At 37.4% G+C, this 21245-nt stretch overlaps 2 protein-coding genes across 3 annotated transcripts; one reads left to right on the top strand and one right to left on the bottom strand.

Moving 5' to 3' along the window:
- Positions 1-3873: 3873 nt before the first annotated feature.
- ube2ib (ubiquitin-conjugating enzyme E2Ib) lies at positions 3874-12716 on the top strand. 2 transcript variants are annotated; one of them, XR_005282132.1, is made up of 7 exons: positions 3874-4031; positions 5277-5352; positions 5453-5536; positions 5809-5881; positions 6871-6980; positions 7071-7215; positions 7254-7299. XR_005282132.1 is itself a non-coding variant. In XM_038301066.1 (7 exons), exons 2-7 carry the CDS (start codon positions 5287-5289, stop codon positions 11990-11992), a joined length of 477 nt encoding a protein of 158 aa, XP_038156994.1. In that variant the 5' UTR covers positions 3874-4031; positions 5277-5286; the 3' UTR covers positions 11993-12716. The 2 variants fall into 2 exon arrangements, 1 of the variants encoding a protein (XP_038156994.1); XM_038301066.1 differs by lacking the exon at positions 7254-7299 and adding an exon at positions 11929-12716 and having other exon boundaries at positions 7071-7150.
- A 177-nt stretch (positions 12717-12893) lies between these two features.
- LOC119793811 (interleukin-21 receptor) lies at positions 12894-20819 on the bottom strand. The gene is made up of 8 exons (XM_038301086.1): positions 20580-20819; positions 17822-17948; positions 17548-17738; positions 16064-16221; positions 14790-14961; positions 14601-14700; positions 14134-14212; positions 12894-14047 (listed from the first exon to the last, which is right to left on the bottom strand). The coding sequence occupies exons 1-8, from the start codon at positions 20671-20673 to the stop codon at positions 13592-13594; spliced, it is 1377 nt and encodes a 458-aa protein (XP_038157014.1). The 5' UTR covers positions 20674-20819; the 3' UTR covers positions 12894-13591.
- Positions 20820-21245: the final 426 nt, after the last annotated feature.

Below are 21245 nucleotides of genomic sequence, written 5' to 3'. Positions count from 1 at the left end.
GAAGCTGCCTCCTTTTTTATCATTCAGAGAAAAATACTTCGATCTTCCCTCAAAGGGAAAAGGCCAACAGCCTGGTTAAGTGTATCTGTAATTTTTTAGATAATGTGCAAATATATATACAGTTGTTACCCGGTAGTTAGTATTGTGTTCAGTGTGTGCACATAAATGGTAAAATGAAAATGTGTTTGTTTGGGGCGAGTAAAATATTAAAAAGCAATCAAGATCTCTAATCAGCAGCAAGCTGAATTAAAGCGCACAGGTTTTATTTAATTGCCAAAAACCAATTTATAGGACACTCTGTTGGAGCCTGAATTACATGACTTATTTCTGCGCAAATTAAAATGTTGGGAAAAAATGCAATTAACCCCTTCATTAAAAAAGAACATTGACCTTAACATTGAGTGGGTATTCATATCTCTATCTTATCTATCTATTCTCATCAGGCTGTAACTTTGTTGCAAGTTTTTTTATTTAATAATCAAAATATATTGTATATGCAGTCATGCGACACATCTGACATTAAAACTAAGTCATAGTTTGCAGACATAAAGGATCTAATTGTATTAAGGTATCAGGAGTAGGTAATTTCCTTTTTTTTTTCTTTAATTTAAAAATTATTTAGGGAAGAAAATTGTATAGCAGGGTTAAAAGGGAGAGAACAAAACAAACACGAGGAAAAAAAGAGCAGGAAATTTATAGAGGAGAGATGCATATACAAGAAGTCCATAAAACTTTGGACTATACTGAACTTACTGACATGCGTTTATCCAAACATTAATGAAAATACAAGGCAGAAACTCTTGTGGTCATTGAATTACGTTTTGGTGATTATGTTTCGCAACAGGAACTGTTTCTTCCTAAAAAGAAAATAAAAATATAAAAGCATGGCTGTAGCTCATCTGCAAAAACTTTGTGGATAATATCTTATCGATTACAGAAGCCAAAATATTACTTTGGGTGTGACATGTTTGTGATGAAAAAATAACTTTCCAACATAATGCCCTCAGCAAAACAGGAACAGTACACTATATGGGGTCACTTTAGATGGAACTTTTCTTTTATTTATTTTTTTTGTACTGAGCTGGGTAAATTACCAAACCACTCAAAAACACCAGTTGATGTCTAAGGTAAAGATTCATCATGTTCTGTTCACTTATGCAAATTAAATCACAGGAAGGCAGTGGGGCCAATATCCGTCTCAAACAAGTGGGATTCTATCGATGGTGCTGATAAATGTTTGAAAAAAGAAAGGTTGTGTATATATAGTAGTGATGCCAGAGCTCAAGGATAAAAAATATGTAAAATAGGCTTAGAAGCTTTTAAAAAAATGTGAATTAATTTACTTATATTGACAGTTTTGTTTCCACATTGTTGTTTTAGAAACTCAACACTGTTTTTATAATCTTTTTAGAAATGTTATTCAGTAGTAAACACTCAGCTATCTCTATAGTTATGCTGCTATAGGCTTAGACTTCTGGAGGACATAGGGAGCCCTACTTCATCTTTTTACATCTCTATTCCTCCACTCTGCAGAATCTGTTAGTTTAATCGCTAATGTTCTGCTCTCTCTGCCTTTTCTCATAGTAGCTTCGCCTCGTCTGTTCCTGATTGGCATTGACACTTTCCTGGAGAAAAATATCAGCCGTGATGCTGCCATCAACACCTTTGTTTATAGATGTTAGAGATGGCCTGTTTTCCAGTGTAGTCCTCATTCTCTGACTGTGACTGGCTGGATGTGCTCTCTTCATCCTCTGACATGGGAGCTGGCTCGGAGCTCATCTGCCTGGCTGTGTGTTTCTTGGACAGGGCCGCCTTTTACAGCTGCTTTTTGTATCTCTGCTTCTGCCTCCTTGAACCCCAGTCGGCCTCAGCAGATGGCAGCTCACACTGAGTCTAGTTCTGCTGGAGGTTACTTTCTCTTTAAAGGGAGTTTTTCCTCTCCACTGTCGCTACAAGCATGCGTAGCATGAGGGATTGCTGAGGAGTCAATGAGTTGATGCAATCAACTGGTTTTCCTTAGATAGAAAACTTTGAATCGATCTGACTGGATGATCTGGTGAACTGTAACGTGCCTTGAGATGACGTGTTGTGAATTGGTGCTATATAAATAAACTGAATTGTATAGTAGGGTAAATATAAAGCGTCAGGAGGCAAACGAGCAACATTTTTGTTGTATTATGAATTATTAAACACATATTTCAAAAATGTAATAAACATTGCTCATCTCATTGCAAATGTGAAAATCCCTTTGTACTTTGACAACTACATGTAAAAAAAAAAATCTGAAGTAAATCCTGAGAGAAGTTATTTTTCCCGCAAGAAAGTTAATCTGTGACTCATCACTAAATTAGTGGTAGCAAAGGGCGACCTCTAGCGTCATGTCGTTAGAACTCATTTTAATTTCATAGTAGTCTGGAAAACGCCTGTTCAAATGTCCAATATTTTAAACTATTCATTACACTAGTTTGTGACATAATTTAATATTACGCATCGTCAAAATGAAAAAAAAAAAAAAACATTTTCGCGGGTGAACACAATAGACTTTCTTTTTTTGGTTTAATAAATAGTTGTTTAGGTTAACGGTCTGCGGCTCGCAACAAAGATGATATACTGAACAAGATAGAACCCCACCCAGCTTTGGCGTCAACGAGACACCCTGCGCATTAAAATCAGTGTTTTTCAACTCTGTTCCTCAAGGCACACTTTCCTGCATGTTTTGGGTGTTTCTCAGTTTCAACACACCTGATTCCAGATTACTTCTGTTCAGCAAAGACTTATAATATGCTAACAATTGACAGCAGGAGTGTGAAAGCAGGGAAACATCTAAAACATGCAGGGCAGTGTGCTTTGAGGACCAGGGTTGAAAAACGCTGAATTTTTTAAGTGACCGAAACCATGAGCAAACAAAACAGTAGGTAAAACATTTTATGCAGAATAATTAGAATCTCTGTCACATTTTTATGCTTTTAGAAAAGGCAAATACTTTTGTATCTGGTGTAGTTTTACCATAATTTCCTATGAAATATGATTTCACAAACATTACCTACGTCATTATCCTAGGATGTTTGTGTGGGCTCTAGGATTTTAGGGGGCTCTCCGAAAAACCTTCTTTGACTCTGCTGTGGCAGCAGCCATCTTATATGGAGCTGTCTGTTGGAGCAGTGGGAGGAAGTGGCTGGATAAACTGATCAGGAAGGCCAGTTCTATGATTGGATGCCCTCTGGACTCAATGCAGGAGATGGGAAACAAAAGGATCCTAACCAAATTACTATCTCTGTTGGATAATGTCTCCCACCTCATGCATTAAGCTGTTGCAGAACTGGAGAGCTCCTTCAGTGACAGACCGCTGCACCCTAAACGCACCAAGAAGCCTAATCCCACATCCTTCCTCCCAATAGCTCTAAATCTCTATAAACACCAGTGTTCCCAACAACCTCAATAAGTTGTTACATTCATACTGAATTTTCACAGTTTCTATCTTAGTCAGTTAAATAACATCCTGCTGTCATTTTGCATACCTCTGATGTTTCAGCTATTTTTAAATATCCATTACTGTAAAAAATGTCCATAGCTGTATACTGGTTATTTATTCTCCAGGTGCACAGTTTTTTTATTGTTAAAACACTTTACAGTGCAGTATTTTAATGTTTATCCTTTAAATCTTCACTAGTATGTTATTCTTATAAATTTTTCTAAGGTCCACATTGTGTGACACATCTTTCTATAATCTTTTTGCTGCTGCAAACACCAGAATTCCCCCATTGTAGGACAATAAAGGGATATTCTATTCTATTCTATTCTATTCTATTCTATTTTATTCAACATAGAAAGTGAAAACATGTCCTCAGAGGGAGTATTTAGGCCAAACCGGAAGTGAGCGTGGTGGGTAACAGCTTGGCGTCGCTGTTTGAGGCTCGACTCGGAGCGGGTGGATTTTTTCGGGAGGGAAACTTTACAAGATTTAACGGGATTCGAGGACGATTAATTCATTTCGCTTAATAAGCAGAGCCTGTACAGCCACACCGAGAGAGGTAGGAACCGACATCGATGGCTATTCTCTGGATTTTCCGGTCTTGTATCGATATGTTTTTACCCTTTCACTTTGCGCCATTTTCGCTAGTTTGGTAACGCATAAATGTGCGCCTCTTTGTCCTTATTCTTTAATGGCTCATGACAAGTTTATATCGATGAAGGTTTTTCTCTGATAAATTCCGACTAAAACACTATATAGTTGTTTTTTTTAGCGCCGGGTAAACAGTGGCGGTTACTTTCCTCATATTCAAAATTGTCTAAATCAAGTACACTTGCGCATTTTTTTTTGCTGCATCAGGCCATGGCAGACGCTAACTGCGCCTGTTGGGATGTAGCGCGATTCTGGCGCACATGAGTTAGCTTATTGAGCTAATAGGTTAGCATGCTAATCATTTAACATTCGCGGTCAGTTTTTTGGTTACTTAAGAGCGAACAAAACACTCCAACACAGCTCTGTGGTGGTTCTCTGTTTAAGGACAAGGTCGTATTGGATTCTTTCAAGCTTTCAGCGCGATGGAAAGCATTTCCTGTTCAGTTATTAGCACAAGCTAACTATGCTAGCCTTCCAGACATGCCAGATAAAATGCTGCTTTCTTAGGTTCTCTGCCCAAAGGCCAACACAAACAGCCCATTTAATAACTTAAGTGATAAACAACGGTTAAGAGATTCATCTTATGCTTGTAAACGGCGTGTTTTATTTTAATGCTTTGAGAGACATCAAAGCAGTTATCCTTGATGATAACTTGTATCCAACTTCAACCATAAACTGGTAGAAAGAAGGTAGAGCTACAATCACTTGTACAGATGTCAATATATACAGACTTTTAGCCCGTTAAGAAAAAAGTACTGAAGAAATACTGAACTCTACACAAGTGTTTTGTTTGTTTTTTTAACTAATTTTACCTGATGCTAGTTTGCAATCCACTAGAATGTATATTATACAAGGAAATCAATCAAATATTTTTTAAGGGGGGGACTTATTCAATGATCAGCAGTAAAATTGTGAAGATAAATGGATCAAAACTATGAGGTATTGTTGTCTAACGGTGTTTACTTTGCTTCACACCGAGTCTAGTAGAAGTTTAAGGTAAACTGATAACTGTTGTAGTGCTTAAATTTATCCCACAAGCCTCTTATTCTTTAAAATTTAGATCCTGACACATAACATTACTACATTTCAGCAATATAAAGTATAATTTTTTGCAAACAAGTAAATAATTCTTCTAATATTTTGTTCTTTCAAGGAGTCCAAAAATGTCAGGCATTGCATTGAGCCGGCTTGCACAGGAGCGCAAGGCGTGGCGGAAGGACCATCCTTTTGTAAGTCCCATCTCAGATCATGCACCTGTTGAGGTTTCTCATCATAACTTACTGTGCAAAGTCTATCTAAATTCCATCTGCCTCATTCGTTCTTTCCCAGGGATTTGTTGCCGTGCCCACAAAAAATCCAGATGGAACCATGAATCTCATGAACTGGGAATGTGCTATTCCTGGGAAAAAAGGGGTAAGCTGTAATAAATGAAAATGTGGAGCTCTTGCATGTTATATCACTCAAAATAACTGAAGAATGTCTTAAAGATCTATTTTTCACTGAATCCAGGAATTGCAAAAATAATTACTTTAGGAAACATTCTTTAAAGATGGAGAAACGGCAAATGTTTCCCTCCTTAATCTCAACCTGGCTGCAGCTGTTCTTGTTTTTTCCAAATTAGTGAAAACTTATTTCTCCATCCTTTTTTTTCCTGGTATGGTAATTGTTATTCTTTCTCCTCTCAGACGCCATGGGAAGGAGGTTTGTTCAAACTGCGGATGTTGTTCAAGGATGATTACCCCTCATCACCTCCAAAATGTGAGTTTTTGTGATTCGTCATCTTATAAGCTTGGAGAGAATTGATAATCCTCACAGGAAGTGTTTCTTGTTGATAAGGGTGATTTTATTGGCCATCAGATGAACAGTAAACAGAACTATTTTATGGTTCCTGGTGACGTTCATGTGCTCCCTGGGTGTGCGTTTTTTGTTTTTGCCCTTAAATGTGGAAATATAGTTGCTACTCATTAGCATAACTATTTCTCGTTTTATTTAATTTTTTCTTTTACTGTTAAATGTGTTGGATTTCAGGGCTCCTGCAGAGTTTGGAAATGTTGGGAATTTGATTATAGTCATACAATTTCTTGATGGAAGCGTGAAATGGAAATATTCAGTATATCCCTCCGTCATGTTTGATGACTGTAGAAACATCTATCAAATCAGAACCTTTTTCACTTCTAGCTTCCATAACAATAGCAAAAAAAGGAGAACGGGGGACTCTGGAAAAGTCTCTAGTAACCCAGAGACTTACTGGTTTCCTTCCAACATGATCTCAAGAACTTGAGACATAATAGTAGGGGTGGATTGATTTTTGGGCTCCTAGTGATGGCTGTGTTTTGTATCTGAGAGATAATCAATGTTTAAGGACTTTGAAATATTTTTCCACCCTACAGATGCTATGAAACGATGACCACTCAGTGGACTTTGCTTTCATCTATCATCTACAAACTTGTTCCTATCATGTCATTCCAACTGGGGTGAACTGACCTTTCCTCGTCCCTCTTTCTGTGATGCAGGAAAAGTAGCAGCCTCTGAGCCTTTTGCTTAAACATGGAAAGCCATAATGCATCACTCAAACTCGGCGCTCAGAACAATCAGAATCATGGATAGCAGTACCAACCTTCTCTGCTTCTGGAGAAACCTAATGGCTACAAATATGACTTGACTTTTATTGTCAAACTATCACAGTGCTTCTGTTCTCAAAAAGGCTTGATGCAGGTAAACATGATTCAGAAATGTTTGTGTTTCAGGTAAATTTGAGCCTCCGCTCTTCCATCCAAACGTGTATCCATCGGGGACAGTATGCCTATCTATTCTAGAGGAGGACAAGGACTGGAGACCAGCCATCACAATAAAGCAGGTTTGGATTGTTAAGTAGGCCATTTCTGAAGAAGAATCAGATCATTGAAGGTCATGGCTGCAGTATTACACATGTTTGTTTTCTACTTAGATCTTATTAGGTATCCAGGAACTCCTAAACGAGCCAAATATTCAGGATCCAGCCCAAGCAGAGGCTTACACAATCTACTGGTGAGTAGCTGGACTTCCCTCATTTTCCTTCTATCATCTGCTCTTTATTCACCAGGTACTTATTCATGGGCTTACTGGACCTCTAGTGTGAAGTTAATTGTGAAGAGAGGTTGACTGATTCTCAACAGCTTTACTGTTAAAAAAAAAAAACTGTACTTTTAAATCAGTGGGCTATAACTTCAAAATAGACATATGCCAAAAAAAAAAACAAACAGTCAAATGTATACTAAGGTATCACACCAGTATATTTACATCTATGTTAACAAAAAAAAAAAACAGACGTTTTCTGTACAGTGCTTTAAATCAGTCATACCTGTCTTAATATATGCTGGGTCAGACAATGACGTTTGGAAAAAGGAGGAAGTGAAAGCAGAATAAAAGCATCACATAACACTATTGGCTAAGCTTCACAAAGTTATCAATGGTTAGTAGCATCAGAAGACTGGTTGGAAATGGAGACTGGGAGGGGAACATTAACACCAAATATAAAGTTTTAAAATGGAAATATATTAATATTCAAAACAAACAAAAGCAATATTAAATTATTTAAAGGTTTCATACTTCCAGTCCTTCACAAGTCCAAATGACCCTTAAGCTTTGATCTGTTCAGTTTTCCCCAAAAGGGGGAAAAAATGAGTCCAATTATTGCAGAGGAGCTACTTCCAATTTTTAAAAAGTAAATCCGACGACAAATGAAACAGCTTTACTCGTCATTAAAGATTACATATGTCTTGCACATCTAGAAAATATATTGATATATTTTAATTTTATAATTTAATTTGTCTTAATCAAGATCAGTGGGTGGATGGGGCGGCACCCTCTGTTAGCCAGCTGCCACTGTTTTAACTAGAACCTGTCTAATAACTGCTGCTCTGTGATCTGCTGTAAAACACTTTTCATACCAGTGTTTTGAATCGGCTATTTGAGCTGTGACCTGATTTCTGAAAAGCTTTATCAAAACCGCAATTAGAAGTTAGACTTAATCTTTATTGCTTGACTTTCATCTTGCTGCACCTGGGTGTTTAGGACTGCGTCTCCTGTCAGGAAAGCTTCCTGACATCTTTGTATTGTAAAGTAGCTTTGGGCCCAAAGATTGGAAATTAACTCAAAGGTTTTATTACAGATCTAAAATTACCTAGAAAACATATTCAGGAGGAAGACTTCCCATTAATGCAAACACTTTTAGCACAGTTGATCATCTAAATAACACTGAATGCGATATGCAACTTTTTTTTCCCTTTAAAAAATGCCGCCACTTGTTGCTTAATGCGGTATGATGCTTTACAAGGTAATGAATTCCTCAAATAAGCTAACTGTGTTTCAGAGCCAGGAGCAGCTTGGTTATTTAAATCTTGCTGTTTGATTTAAGAAATGTTTTTTTTTTCTGTTTGACTGACTTATAAAGGTTTTGCTCTGAGCTCAAAGCTAAAGACACAAATATTTTATATGAATTCATTTACAGGTGCTGGTCATAAAATTAGAATATCATGAAAAAGTAGATTGATTTCAGTAATTCCATTTAAAAAGTGAAACTTGTATATTATATTCATACATTACATACAAACTCATATATTTCAGATGTTTATTTTGTTTAATTTTGATGATTACAAATGACAACAAATGAAAATCTCAAATTCATCATATCAGAAAATTAGAATATTACTGAAGACCAATAAAAACAAAGGATTTATAGAAATGTTGGCCAACTGAAAAGTATGAACATGAAAAGTATGAGCATGTACAGCACTCAGTATTTAGTTGGGCCTCCTTTGGCCTGTATTACTGCAGCAATGCGGCGTGGCATGGAGTCGATCAGTCTGTGGCACTGCTCAGGTGTTATGATAGCCCAGGTTGCTCTAATAGTGGCTTTTACCTCTTCTGAATTGTTGGGTCTGGTGTATTGCATCTTCTTCTTCACAATACCCCATAGATTTTCTATGGGGTTAAGGTCAGGAGAGTTTGCTGGCCAATTAAGAACAGGGATACCATGGTCCTTCAACCAGGTACTGGTAGCTTTGGCACTGTGTGCAGGTGCCAAGTCCTGTTGGAAAATGAAATCTGCATCTCCAAAAAGTTGGTCAGCTGCAGGAAGCATGAAGTGCTCTAAAACTTCCTGGTATGTGGCTGCGTTGACCCTGGACCTCAGAAAACACAATGGACCAACACCAGCAGATGACATGGCACCCCAAACCATCACTGACTGTGGAAACTTTACACTGGACTTCAAGCAACGTGGATGAAGTGCCTCTCTTCTTTTCCTCCAGACTCTGGGACCTTGATTTCCAAAGGAAATGCAAAATTTACTTTCATCAGAGAACATGACTTTGGACCACTCACCAGCAGTCCAGTCCTGTTTCTCTTTAGCCCAGGCAAGACGCTTCTGACGCTGTCTGTGGTTCAAGAGTGGCTTGACACAAGGAATGCGACAGCAGAAACCCATGTCTTTCATACGTCTGTGTGTGGTGGTTCTTGAAGCACTCACTCCAGCTGCAGTCCACTCTTTGTGAATCTCCCCCACATTTTTGAATGGGTTTTGTTTCACAATCCTCTCCAGGGTGCGGTTATCTCTCTTGCTTGTACACTTTTTTCGACCACATCTTTTCCTTCCCTTCGCCTCTCTATTAATGTGCTTGGACACTGAGCTCTGTGAACAGCCAGCCTGTTTAGCGATGACCTTTTGTGTCTTGCCCTCCTTGTGCAAGGTGTCGATGGTCGTCTTTTGGACAACTGTCAAGTCAGCAGTCTTCCCCATGATTGTGTAGCCTATAGAACTAGACTGAAAGACCATTTAAAGCCTTTTGCAGGTGGTTTGAGTTAATTAGCTGATTAGAGTGTGGCACCAGGGGCCATCAATTTTGAACCTTTTCACAATATTCTAATTTTCTGATATGATGAATTTGAGATTTTCATTTGTTGTCATTTGTAATCATCAAAATTAAACAAAATAAACATCTGAAATATATGAGTTTGTATGTAATGTATGAATATAATATACAAGTTTCACTTTTTAAATGGAATTACTGAAATCAATCTACTTTTTCATGATATTCTAATTTTATGACCAGCACCTGTATGTAGTACATTATAAAACTGACACAAACATCATAAATTATCATTACTAAATTTCAATATGAGTTATTGAAAAGTAGAACTGTGTCAGTAACTTGAATCTAAAAGTAAAAATCTACATTGATATGATTATTATTGCTTCCTATTTAAATTTAGAATATTACAGTTAAAAAGATTTCAATAGGTCATTATATTAAAATGGGCCAACTGGAGAATGTGTTCCTGTTCTGTAGAGGGTAGGGATGACGTGTCTGATCATTCCAGACTTTTTCCTTCCACTAAACTTTCCAGTTATGTGCTTGGATTCACCAGTATATGAACAGGCTTTGACTTGATGTGACTAACCCGAATGTTTCGGCTGTGAAGTCTGCAGTCTTCGCTGTGGTTCTGTTAAACCTGCATCTGATAAAAATGACTCTTGACAAACCAAAGTTTGCTTTTTTTTTGTTCTTTTTTTTTGTTCTTTTTTTAACCTCGAGGCCAGAATTATCAACAGAAATAGGCATTTTAAATTTACCAGTGCGTTTGAAGCAGTTTCACTTTTTCACCAACGTTTTAATTGAGATGCACCTGTATCACAAGACCTAATACTTTACAGCAATCGGTAAACAAAATCAAAATCATGCAGCGACTTGGAAATTGATGTTTATGTAACTGATTCGGTCCAAAAGTTCAGTATGTGCTAAAAGTTACCTTAAGGTCGCCATGTTGGACTGACTGTCATGTTTAATACTTTTGATCCTCGTTTTTCCTGGCTGACTGTAAATACAGATCTGGTGTTGTCTACATGTCTCAAGGCTTCTAATTTTCTACATCGGGGTTTCCACGGGTCATTAAATTATTGTTTTTTAAATTAAGGCCTTAATTGGCATTAAAATTCATTAAATGTGTTTATTGTGGCATTTAAAATGCTTTATTAAAAAATTTTTTATAAAACTATTTTGTCAGACATATTATGTCACAATATATTTGCATGGAACTGCTTCCGGTTGATCGCAAAGCTGTATGTTCAGGAAAGAAGCTTGAGTCGGAGAAAAAGCTAGAGAATGGGCGGGAAAAAAGCAAATTTCAACAGTGTCTGGAAAAACGAGGAATTTGGGACATGGCTGCAGCCTGTTCACGGATACCTGTTGGTGGCATTAAACATTTTTCTAAGAGCATTAAAAAGCATTTAATTTGAGTTATTCATCCCTGTATAAACCCTGTACATGACTTCAGACATCTAGAGGTCTTCAACAGGGGGTCCGCAACCCCTAGGGGGCCCACAGAGGTGTTGCATGGGGGTCGCAAAAGTTTTTGATTACTTTTTTTTTATATATATATTTTCCCTGTTATTTTATTTTATTTTTTTTTCTAATTGAAATGTCTTTAAATACACATTAACATAAATTCAACACACTGTAGTAAACAGATAAATGGAGGCGGAAGGTGTCTTTCAGTCATTAATGCACACATTCAGCGACACACAGGAGCGAGTGAAATTACTTTTGTTTCATTACTCCATATCTAGTAAAGTGACTATAGGACCAGTTTGATATAACACAATATGTATAATTAGGGGGTCCCCGCTCTATCTCGCCACTAGTTTGGGGCTCCTTGGACTGGAAAGCGTTTAAGACCCCCTGATCTCGAGAAATACTTATTAATAATATAATTTGCTTGTATTTCCATGTAATAACATTATTTTTTTTTTTTTTTTTTTTTTTTAGCCAAAACAGAGTAGAATATGAGAAAAGAGTTCGAGCACAGGCCAAAAAATACTCCCCGTCGTAAAAGGCGAAGCCCCTCCCCCTGCGGCTGAAGGAATGGGTTTAACAAGAATCACCTCCCCGCTCGGCCTCTCAATGAATGTGCTCCTCTCACATCGGGACTCGCTTAAAGACTTCTATTTAAACTCCACACATTCTGTGCCATCCGTACTCCCTTCACCTATCCTTTTTGATCTTAATTGCCGGTTGGCGCATGAAGCTGGGAGGGGACAGGTGCTTCGGCACCCCGGTTGTTTCTTTTTAAACATTGTCTTATGAGGTGCAAGGGACACAGCTTCAGTTTTTCCATCATCTCCATGCGAGCTGTTTGTCATCGATTTGTTCATGGAAGTAAAATGTCTTTGTTTTATTTTGCTCTTTCACAGGGTCTCTTTTTCGTTTCCCTCCCTTTTCCCTGTTTTCCATAAATGTAATGTAAAAAAAAAATGGCTTATTTCATTGTCAGTATTTGAACTGCTGTATAATGAATGGCACTTTTATACTGTTGTATCCCAATAGTGTCTCTAGATGGTCCAGTCTAATTTTTCTTTCCCAGGTTTTTCTATTCAGCATGCTGTAATATATGATAGGATCTGCTGCCTTGGCTGTCTTTTTGTTATTCAGAGTGTTTGCTATGGGATAAATAAAAATGGCCACAGTAACTGAGGCAGGTAGGCTTACTTCTGTACTTTAAGGATATATGGTGCTTTGTTCATGTATGTGTTGGCTTAATAAAACTTTCTACAAAAGGTTGCCATCCTTGTTTATTCAAGCGATCAGTTTCATAATATTTTGGGGGCTGTGAGCAATGCTCAGAAAAAATGCCACGTGTGCTTCAACATAACTAAACAGTATTTACAGAATAAATGAACGTTTTGAAATTTTTTTTTAAGATTTTGGTATGCAAAAAAAGTTAGTGTATTTATTTGAAGATGAACGTTTTTGTAAATGAAACAAAATGAGTTCCCCTTTAATCGAATCACCCTCATCCATGTATAAGTGAAGCTCCCTCAGACCTTTGATTAGTACAAGTTTTCTTTTATAGGCCAAAACCAATTATGTTGATGTCCATCTTAACTGATCCTCAATATGCTGCAGATGTTAGTACAATATTTACATCGTAAAATTACACAAATGTTACACTTCTCAAAGAAAGGCACAATGGATGCCAAATGGAACAGCTTCATGAGATGTCAAGCTTCTGAAAGCACTAACAAATCGATGAATATACGAACCATACTGACAATGCGGATGCAGGAAAACATCTCTAATATCAGCCAGATATATAGTACAGCTGTTTATTTGGAAAACAACCAGAATTATAAAGACCAAGGAGGGCAGCAGACAGGCCAAGGAGAAAGTTTTTGAAATGGGTATTTAAAGCCAGCTTTTCTCTAAATGTTCTGTACAGCATAAAGAGGATGGACTACCAAAATATGTTCATCAAAGGTTACAGGCTGGTCAAGGAGAGCATTCATCAACAAAGGCCTCCAAATGCAACCTCAGGGAAGACGGCTTTAAGAAGTATTGCCTCATGTGGGCTGAATGTGTATCGTATAACCTGACAAAGTTAGAGGAAGCGCTCCATATTAACTTCCACCAACTTTATATAAAAATATGAGCTTTATGCTTCTATTACAGCGTCTGAATCAATCATTTCTGAGATGTTGGGGTTGGTTTTCAGCCCTCCATGGTGTCCTGCTGTGACACAGCCGGCCTCCTGGAGGAAACCCAGGGTGCAGTACTCGTTGCAGTACCAGGAAGGCTCCTTCTCCAGGGATGTGTCACTGCAGAGCCAGCAGCCAGAGTCCTGAAGAGGACTGCATGACTGGCAGCACCCAGGAAGACTCCTTATTGACCTCCTCTGGGCAATGGTGCTGCCGTCTGAGTACTGCATGCTGAGAAGGTCGCTGTCCACAGGGGATGATTGGATGTTGCCGTAAGCTCTGTTCTCCACGAGCTGCAGGGGGAACGTGGCTGGATACTCCTGCCCCTCCACGTACTCTATCAGGGTGTCGATTTGGAGGGCTTCTTCTGCTTTCAGTATGTCTGCTGTGTTTTCTTGTGTAACGACCCAACTCTGCCATGACAGAAATGGGTTGGAGGTTTTTTTAATTTATTTTCTTCTTCTCATTGCAGGAAGTTTCAATGAAAAGCTGAACTTACCTTAAAATCCCCCTGGCAGTCTTTATACAAAGATTGGAAATAAGGAGCAGGTGTTGGGATGAAAGTACCACGCCTCCACCTGTGTCAAAATACATTTTTCAGAAAAACATTTTTTATAAGCTAGATAAATATTTTTCTTTGTAAAGTAATTTCAATGCAAAAACAATCTAGAAATAGGTAAAGATTTCTTAAATTTAGTGTTTTTACTCTTAATTTGAGTAGGTAAGTAAGAGGATTTGCCAATGGAATGAGTATTTTTATTCTTAAAATAAGATAATTAGATAAAACTCACTTGAAATAAGACATTGCAATAGTTTTTTTTTCTCATTTTAAATGTAAATTGTCTTGTTCCATTGGCAAAGTGTCTCACGTACCTCCTCAATTCAGGAAAAAATAAACTTATTTTAAAAAAAATTGACTTATTAAGATTAACATTTTTTGCAGTGTTAAAAGCAGAGTAGCCTTACTTTCTGGCAGAACCGTAGCCCACCATCAGAATTAAAACCACAGCAGAGATAATGATGAACATCAAGGGCAGATTGAAGGTGAATCCATTTAGTGGAGCGGCTGCACCAACAAAAACAAGCAGCGGGAGACATTTTCAACTCTAGAATCTGCATAACTTGGTAAAGCAATACAATGTTTTAATCTCTCACCTTTAACTGTCCTCCAGAGAACCTTCGAGGACCACTCGCTCCATTGGCCTTCAAAGTAATCCATATCTGGGCCTGAACGCACGATTGCAGCATACTCTGTGTCTGGCTCAAAATTCTGATCTTCCACAGAGCAATGTGTTATGCTCTGTGTGCTAATTTCATGACTCCAGTTCTAAAAAAAAAATCAAAAAGGATCCAATCAACCTTTAAAGCACAGTGGGGTTGACTAAAATTACCACTTATGGTCAATAGATTCCTTCTTGGGGCATTAATGGTCAGATCACACCAAGATGGAGCTGCTTGGTCAGATTTATGACAAAAAGTCTTTGGAGGAGGCAGCACGAGACTTTAAAAACAACAACAATGGACAGACTCTCAAACATGGTGGTGGCAGCGTCATGCTTTAAGGCTGTTTTACTGTTAATGGTACTGGTGAATGTGGGCAGAGCTACTGACCAGTATGTCCTCAATCAATGGGCCCCAATAGGCCCCAAAAAGTGATTTCTGGAACTAGCAGTTCCTCTCTAAAGCAGAGGGTGGCAGCAGTGATACTCTTAGATGGGTGGAATTTGGATGGATGGATGGATGGATAGATAGATAGATAGATAGATAGATAGATAGATAGATAGATAGATAGATAGATAGATAGATAGATAGATAGATAGATGGATGTTGAAAAACCTTTAGATAAGATGATCCCCTTGGAATTTGAATCTGTTCACCATACCTTTGACATAGACAACATGATGTGTAAATATGTGATTATCAATTAGGAAGGGTTTAGAAAAAAAAACCTGTCTTTTTTTATTTATTTATTTATAAAATACAGATGTTGTGCTCATTCATTTTCCTGCTGTTACAGTGTTGATTGAGCCAGAACTGATTATGTTCTCTATCCATTTTCGACACACCTTAGTGCATATTGGCCCCTGCCTGGCCATCCCTATAGAAATTGTCAGGCTGCATATCTGCTGGTGAATTATAAATGAAGGAGGAAAACCAACACGACACAAACGCAAACATAAAAACCTGGTCCTGAAGAACCGGACCCTAATGTTAAAGGTGTAGGAAAGGCCCCAACCTTAAGGTTCAGGTCTAACCGGCCAATGTTATGGAGCTGTAGTCCAGGTGAACCATAACATCCTTGTCAGCTAATGATATTATTCATTATATCTCCACAATCAAATTTTATTTTATCACTAACTAGAAACAGAAACACACTTTGTATTTCCCTCTATGTTCTCTGCCTGTTAGGTGATGATGAAGACACTCACCCCGTGTTTGTCTCCTGTTCTGTAGAGCAGCAGCTGGTAGGTCAGGTCCTCTGGCAGGACTGTGTCAGAGCTGTATTTCTCATAGGTGCTTTTCCAGGTGAAAATGTGTCGGCTTGAGTTGTGGCTAACCGTGAGGCAGCATGGGGCATTTGGTTTAACTGATGAGAGATTAAAACATTAGTTCAGTGTCTATACCAAATACCAAACTGTTTCTGTAATATGCCAAACATTTTTTGGTGCAAAAAAACAACAAAAATTAAGCCTATCAAAATGTAATGTAGTGGCAGCATCATGATATGGAGATTGATTTTTTACAGCTAAGTCAGAGAACCTGAGGATGGATGGAGCCAGATATACAAGGAAAGGTTTAGATCAAGGATGTTGGCCTAATCAAAGTAACGTTCTAAATCGAAATGAGTCTCTGTGGTAAGATTTACATCTAGAGAGGAATGGGTAAAAATGCAAGTGTGTAGGTGTTTGAGGAGAGCCACATTCAAATAGGCACATAGATTGTGGAGAATGTGTTACTATTTATGCAAACCTTATTATAAAGGAATCTGTTTTGCTTTCATTGATCATATGATGATAGACTGATGCTTTTGTTTATTCCACAAAAGCCGTAGAAACTCTCAGGGACACAGATTTTGATATAAGTCATCCAGACAATCTAAATGATGTATGGGAATGGGAAAATACTTCCTGAAGGTTCATCTAGATCAGGGGTGGGCAATTCCAGTTCCTCAGGGCCGGTATCCTGCAACTTTTAGGAGTGCCTTTTCTTCAACACACCTGAATGAAGTTCCCCCAGGAACTGGAATTACCCATCCCTGATCTAGATCCACGATGTATTTAAATTAGTTGAGATGCCTGCACACACTTCAATATTCATATAAACACCAAGTTTTGTCGTTTTAAAGAGTGAAATTCCCTCCTAAGGTGTGGAGGAGGTTCTTTTTTGGGTGGATCATCAAAATCAGTGTTCCTCCTAATTGTCAATCATTCTGGTGATACGTTTACGTAAGGCCGTCCTATGTGCTCGTCCCCATTTTCACTTACCGGTGGTGAGTCTTACATAGCGGAAAAATTCTAAATCTTCTTTTGGATAGTAAGCTTGCATATGCAATGCAAACAGCAGCTTTTAAACAGAGCGTGCACAAGGAGAAATTGCACATTTAATATGCGTTCCCCCTCGGGAGCGGGTACAGGGTTGTGCATGTGCATTTTTTCTTTAAGTGGGGAGGGCGGGTCTTTTCAAAAATTCGCAAAAATCTTCCACTATACCTTTTAAGGCTAGTGGAGTGAAACTGCCTGCAGCCAAAAAATGCTTTTACCAGATATTAGATCCAAGGGGTTGAATGCCGCACTTTTCAGATTTTTACCTGCAAGCAGCTTTCATGGTGTGATACTTTGTGTTGGTCTGTCCCATAGAGACCCAATAAAATACATTATAAATTGTGGAAAAACAGGGAAATGGTGTTACTCACTGTGATCCATAGGTTGGTAGTCTTCCTCCAGTAATTGACAGACTTCAGGGCCATGATCTTGTCTTTGACAAAAAGATATGTTATATACATGCATGTCTGAAAATATATCCAAGGGGTTGCTTTTATCGGCTTTACTAACGGAACAGAAGAAACCGGCCGTGGTGTTTGTCAGCTGACACCTTTGCCTCGCTCTGTCGAGAAAAAAACAGCTGAAACAAAACATGTCCGTCATGTTTAAGGCTGATCAGATATAAGGTCTTTATCACTGTCTCACCCATCAGAGAGTTCCGTGATTGTGAGCCAGAAGGATTGATTACCAACCAAAGTGTTGACTGGATGTTTAATGCTCACAGAACAGTTGATAGTGAACAGATAATCGTTGATGCATGTATACTCCTCCACTGAAAAAGAGAAAGTGATGTTAATCCTTGTCAACCACATTACGATGCTGCTGTGCAATGATGGCTCCGCTTGTTTGGTTGTCTGGTTTTGAATAGGAGCTCCTAAAGAACATTTTCAAAGGGGTGACAGGATTTTAAAGTAGCACATTAAACCCAAAAGCAACAAAAATACTTGATTTCCCAAAAGTTATTTAGAAAATAAACAACCCAAAATTCTGTACGTTAAGATTTTCAACAAAAAATATAAACAAAATATAATATATATCCATATAAACACATAATTTATTGTCTCAGAATGGGAAAGTTTTGGCACACAGTATAGCAGGAGCTAGTTTAGAACATTGAAAGATAAATACTTTAAAAAATGCGCAAACCTTTATGATTATTTATGCATACCCGATATTGAGTATTTAAAATAGCTAAAAAACTACAAAGCAGGGATTGAGTTAGTTGGAAGCAGTGATGGTTATAAATTCTAACACCTGCTGGGAGGAAGGATCTGTGATTAAGCTCCATAGTACACTTAAGGTGGAGCAGAATGTCACTTTAAGATACACAGCAACCTTTTTTTTTTCTCCCACACTGTTTACATTTGATCACTGCTGCACTTTATGGAATAGAAATGTTTATTTACTGTCTGAAAGCTTTACAAAAATGTCTGTGTATAGAAATTCATGACAAAATAAAGTAAAATAAGTCTTCAGCGGCCTCACTCTTATGTTTCTAGTGTTGGATGTTTACTAAAACACATTATTATAGCAGGTGTTGCAATAATCTGTGATCCTGCTATTTAAAAAATTATATTGAGCTTTTATAAACTAAGTCATTTATTTTTACCTAACACTCTTCATATAGCTACAAATAACTTAGTCTTGCTGAGCTTTTATAAACAAATGCATAGAAGACAAAAGAAGACTGACAAAACTACATATTTAAATAGATAAAGAAGTAAATAAATTCTGAAGCAATGAATTCATAAACTTAAATTTGTAAAGTTAGAAAAACTGTTAATCTTGTATTATATTTGTATAACATGAAACATCCCATTTAATGCACTCTTAACTAGAAATAAATACTAAAACCAATTTGTTACTCATATGAATTTTTTAAAAGATTAAATATATAATTTTAGAAAGCAATACTCCGTTGCATGGGAATGCATCCTAAAGTTTAAGGGTTTGCAGATGAAGACTTGTTTTCATAACAAACATATTTCTGTTTTTAAACCTGTTTCTCAATTTAGGTGATTGTTTTGTTACATGTAGTTAAAACAAACCTTAGGGAGTTATTTTTTACCCAGTTAAAACTTATTGCTAATTAATCTACAGCTAGTAGAAGCTTCCTTATCAATCAATCAGCACAAAAAGACAGGCCGGCCCTGGTGGTCTTTGCCTGTAAGAAAAAAAGAATTTGCCCCCCTTTTCTTTTTTTGTCACTCATTTGAGATCATCAAAAAAGCAAACATGTAAAGGTCTAAGGGGTTAATCTGCTTGAGTTAAGGTAAAAGTTCATGATTTAAAAAAAAAAGGAGTAGAGGGTTGCTCTGCTAAACAAAAAGAAGGCCCATGACACGTTTATACTTATTGGGTTTGAATTAAAAATAATTATGCAAAAAGACTAGGTCAGTATTCCTCCACAGGGATGTCTAAGGTTTAGCACCAATTTGATGGTGGAACAACCTATAATTTGGGTAAGGGGGTAAATTGGCAACGTTCTGACAAAGAATGTAACATTTTAGGTTTCCTTTAATATGAGTTTTTTTTTTTTTTTTTTTGGACCCGGAAGCGGAAAATAGATGTTTGCTCTAAAGTATGGTGAATTATTGACAAGTAATTGATTTCTCTATGTATAAAGCATTCCAATCCTTTTTTTAAACAAAAAGCAGAATTTAGCAGTTTTACTGAATGGTTTGTCCTGATTAGCCTGCTAAATGCAAAATATGAAAGATGAAAATATAACACATACTGTACGATAAGCAGATCACCCAGTTGCTTTACGGTTAAAAATAGTGGACAAAACTAACAGAGATGTAAAAAACCTCATCCAGTCTCTTTTTTCGCCTTAGTTTATTTGAATTTCTGACATAAAATGCTGAACAAATCCTTAAGCATACGTACAGTAAAATATTTTAAAGCAGGCTGTGACCTACATACTTTCACTTGCCTGTACCTTACATGTGTTTGCTATTTAGAGCTGAAGGTATTTTTGGAGGCTGAAATAGATTAAGGCTTTTTTATATATCGTGTAAAAAGCCAAGTGAGAAGGAACCGTTTTTCTCACAGTTCAGCATTAAATATGGAATAGGTGGAAGTGAACAGCAAGCGGAATTAACAAGCTCTAAGGCAGCAGGTCAACTTACACAAGTTGTTTTATTTTAATTTTTCTTTATATGAATGCTTAATAAATCACATTTAGGACGACAGCAAAAACTGTTAATTTATTTTCAATAAAATGTGAAATCTCATTGTAGATTTTTTTTTTTTTCCATTAACATCAAAACATTTTTTTCTCTTTTGGCATCAATTTTTCCCCCCAATAGAGATTCACATTTTGGTGTTGCCTGTTTTTTTTCCAATCAGCACATGGAAACGTTGTTCATCATGTTGTTAATAAACAGAGTGAAAAATCAACCTTTAGCTGGATCTCCTTGCAGCCATGTGATGCTGGTGGACTTGAGGAGCAGCAGGAGCAGCGGCAGCGACTTCAGAGGACAGCAGTCCATCATGACTCAGGTCAGATCAGACATCACCTCAGCCTCCTCCCTGCAGAGATCTCAGGTCACTGGGCTTTTCACACATTTGCATCCAGACCTTATGCAGACAGAGAGGGGGCGTCGACAACTGTCTCTGCATCTGCACCAATAGCCTTACCAGAGAAGAAAAAAGAAAAAAATGATGTAAAGTTGAAGCTGTCACGAAATATCAGCTGTAAGAACCACTGGGTGGTTCCTGTGGAGCGTTTCCCCCTACTTCTGCAAAAAAAAAAAAGATTGTAACCAAAAATCTAACAAGCATTAAAATCTATTTTATTTTCATGTGAATGATTTAATTTAATTTATTTAATCTTTATCTAAGCAGGTAAGACCTGATAAAGAGACAGCATTAGAGTTGAAAACAATTTGAGTTTGCAGCTATTCTGAAAAATAAAGAGAAATAAATAAAATGTTAGTGTTGAATAAAAAGAAACTCAAATAAATAAATATGAATTAAATAAGATGTAAGGTAGTAGGCCTAAAAAAAAGATTAAAAATTCATAGAAGAGTCTGTACGCCATGTATCTTCTAAAACTTGATTAGTG

This window comes from Cyprinodon tularosa, unplaced genomic scaffold, assembly GCF_016077235.1.
Source record: "Cyprinodon tularosa strain WSP-4 unplaced genomic scaffold, ASM1607723v1 ctg46, whole genome shotgun sequence".
Taxonomy (NCBI): Eukaryota; Metazoa; Chordata; class Actinopteri; order Cyprinodontiformes; family Cyprinodontidae; genus Cyprinodon; species Cyprinodon tularosa.
Note: the sequence above shows the minus strand (reverse complement) of the source record. Positions and strands in the feature narration are given on the sequence as shown.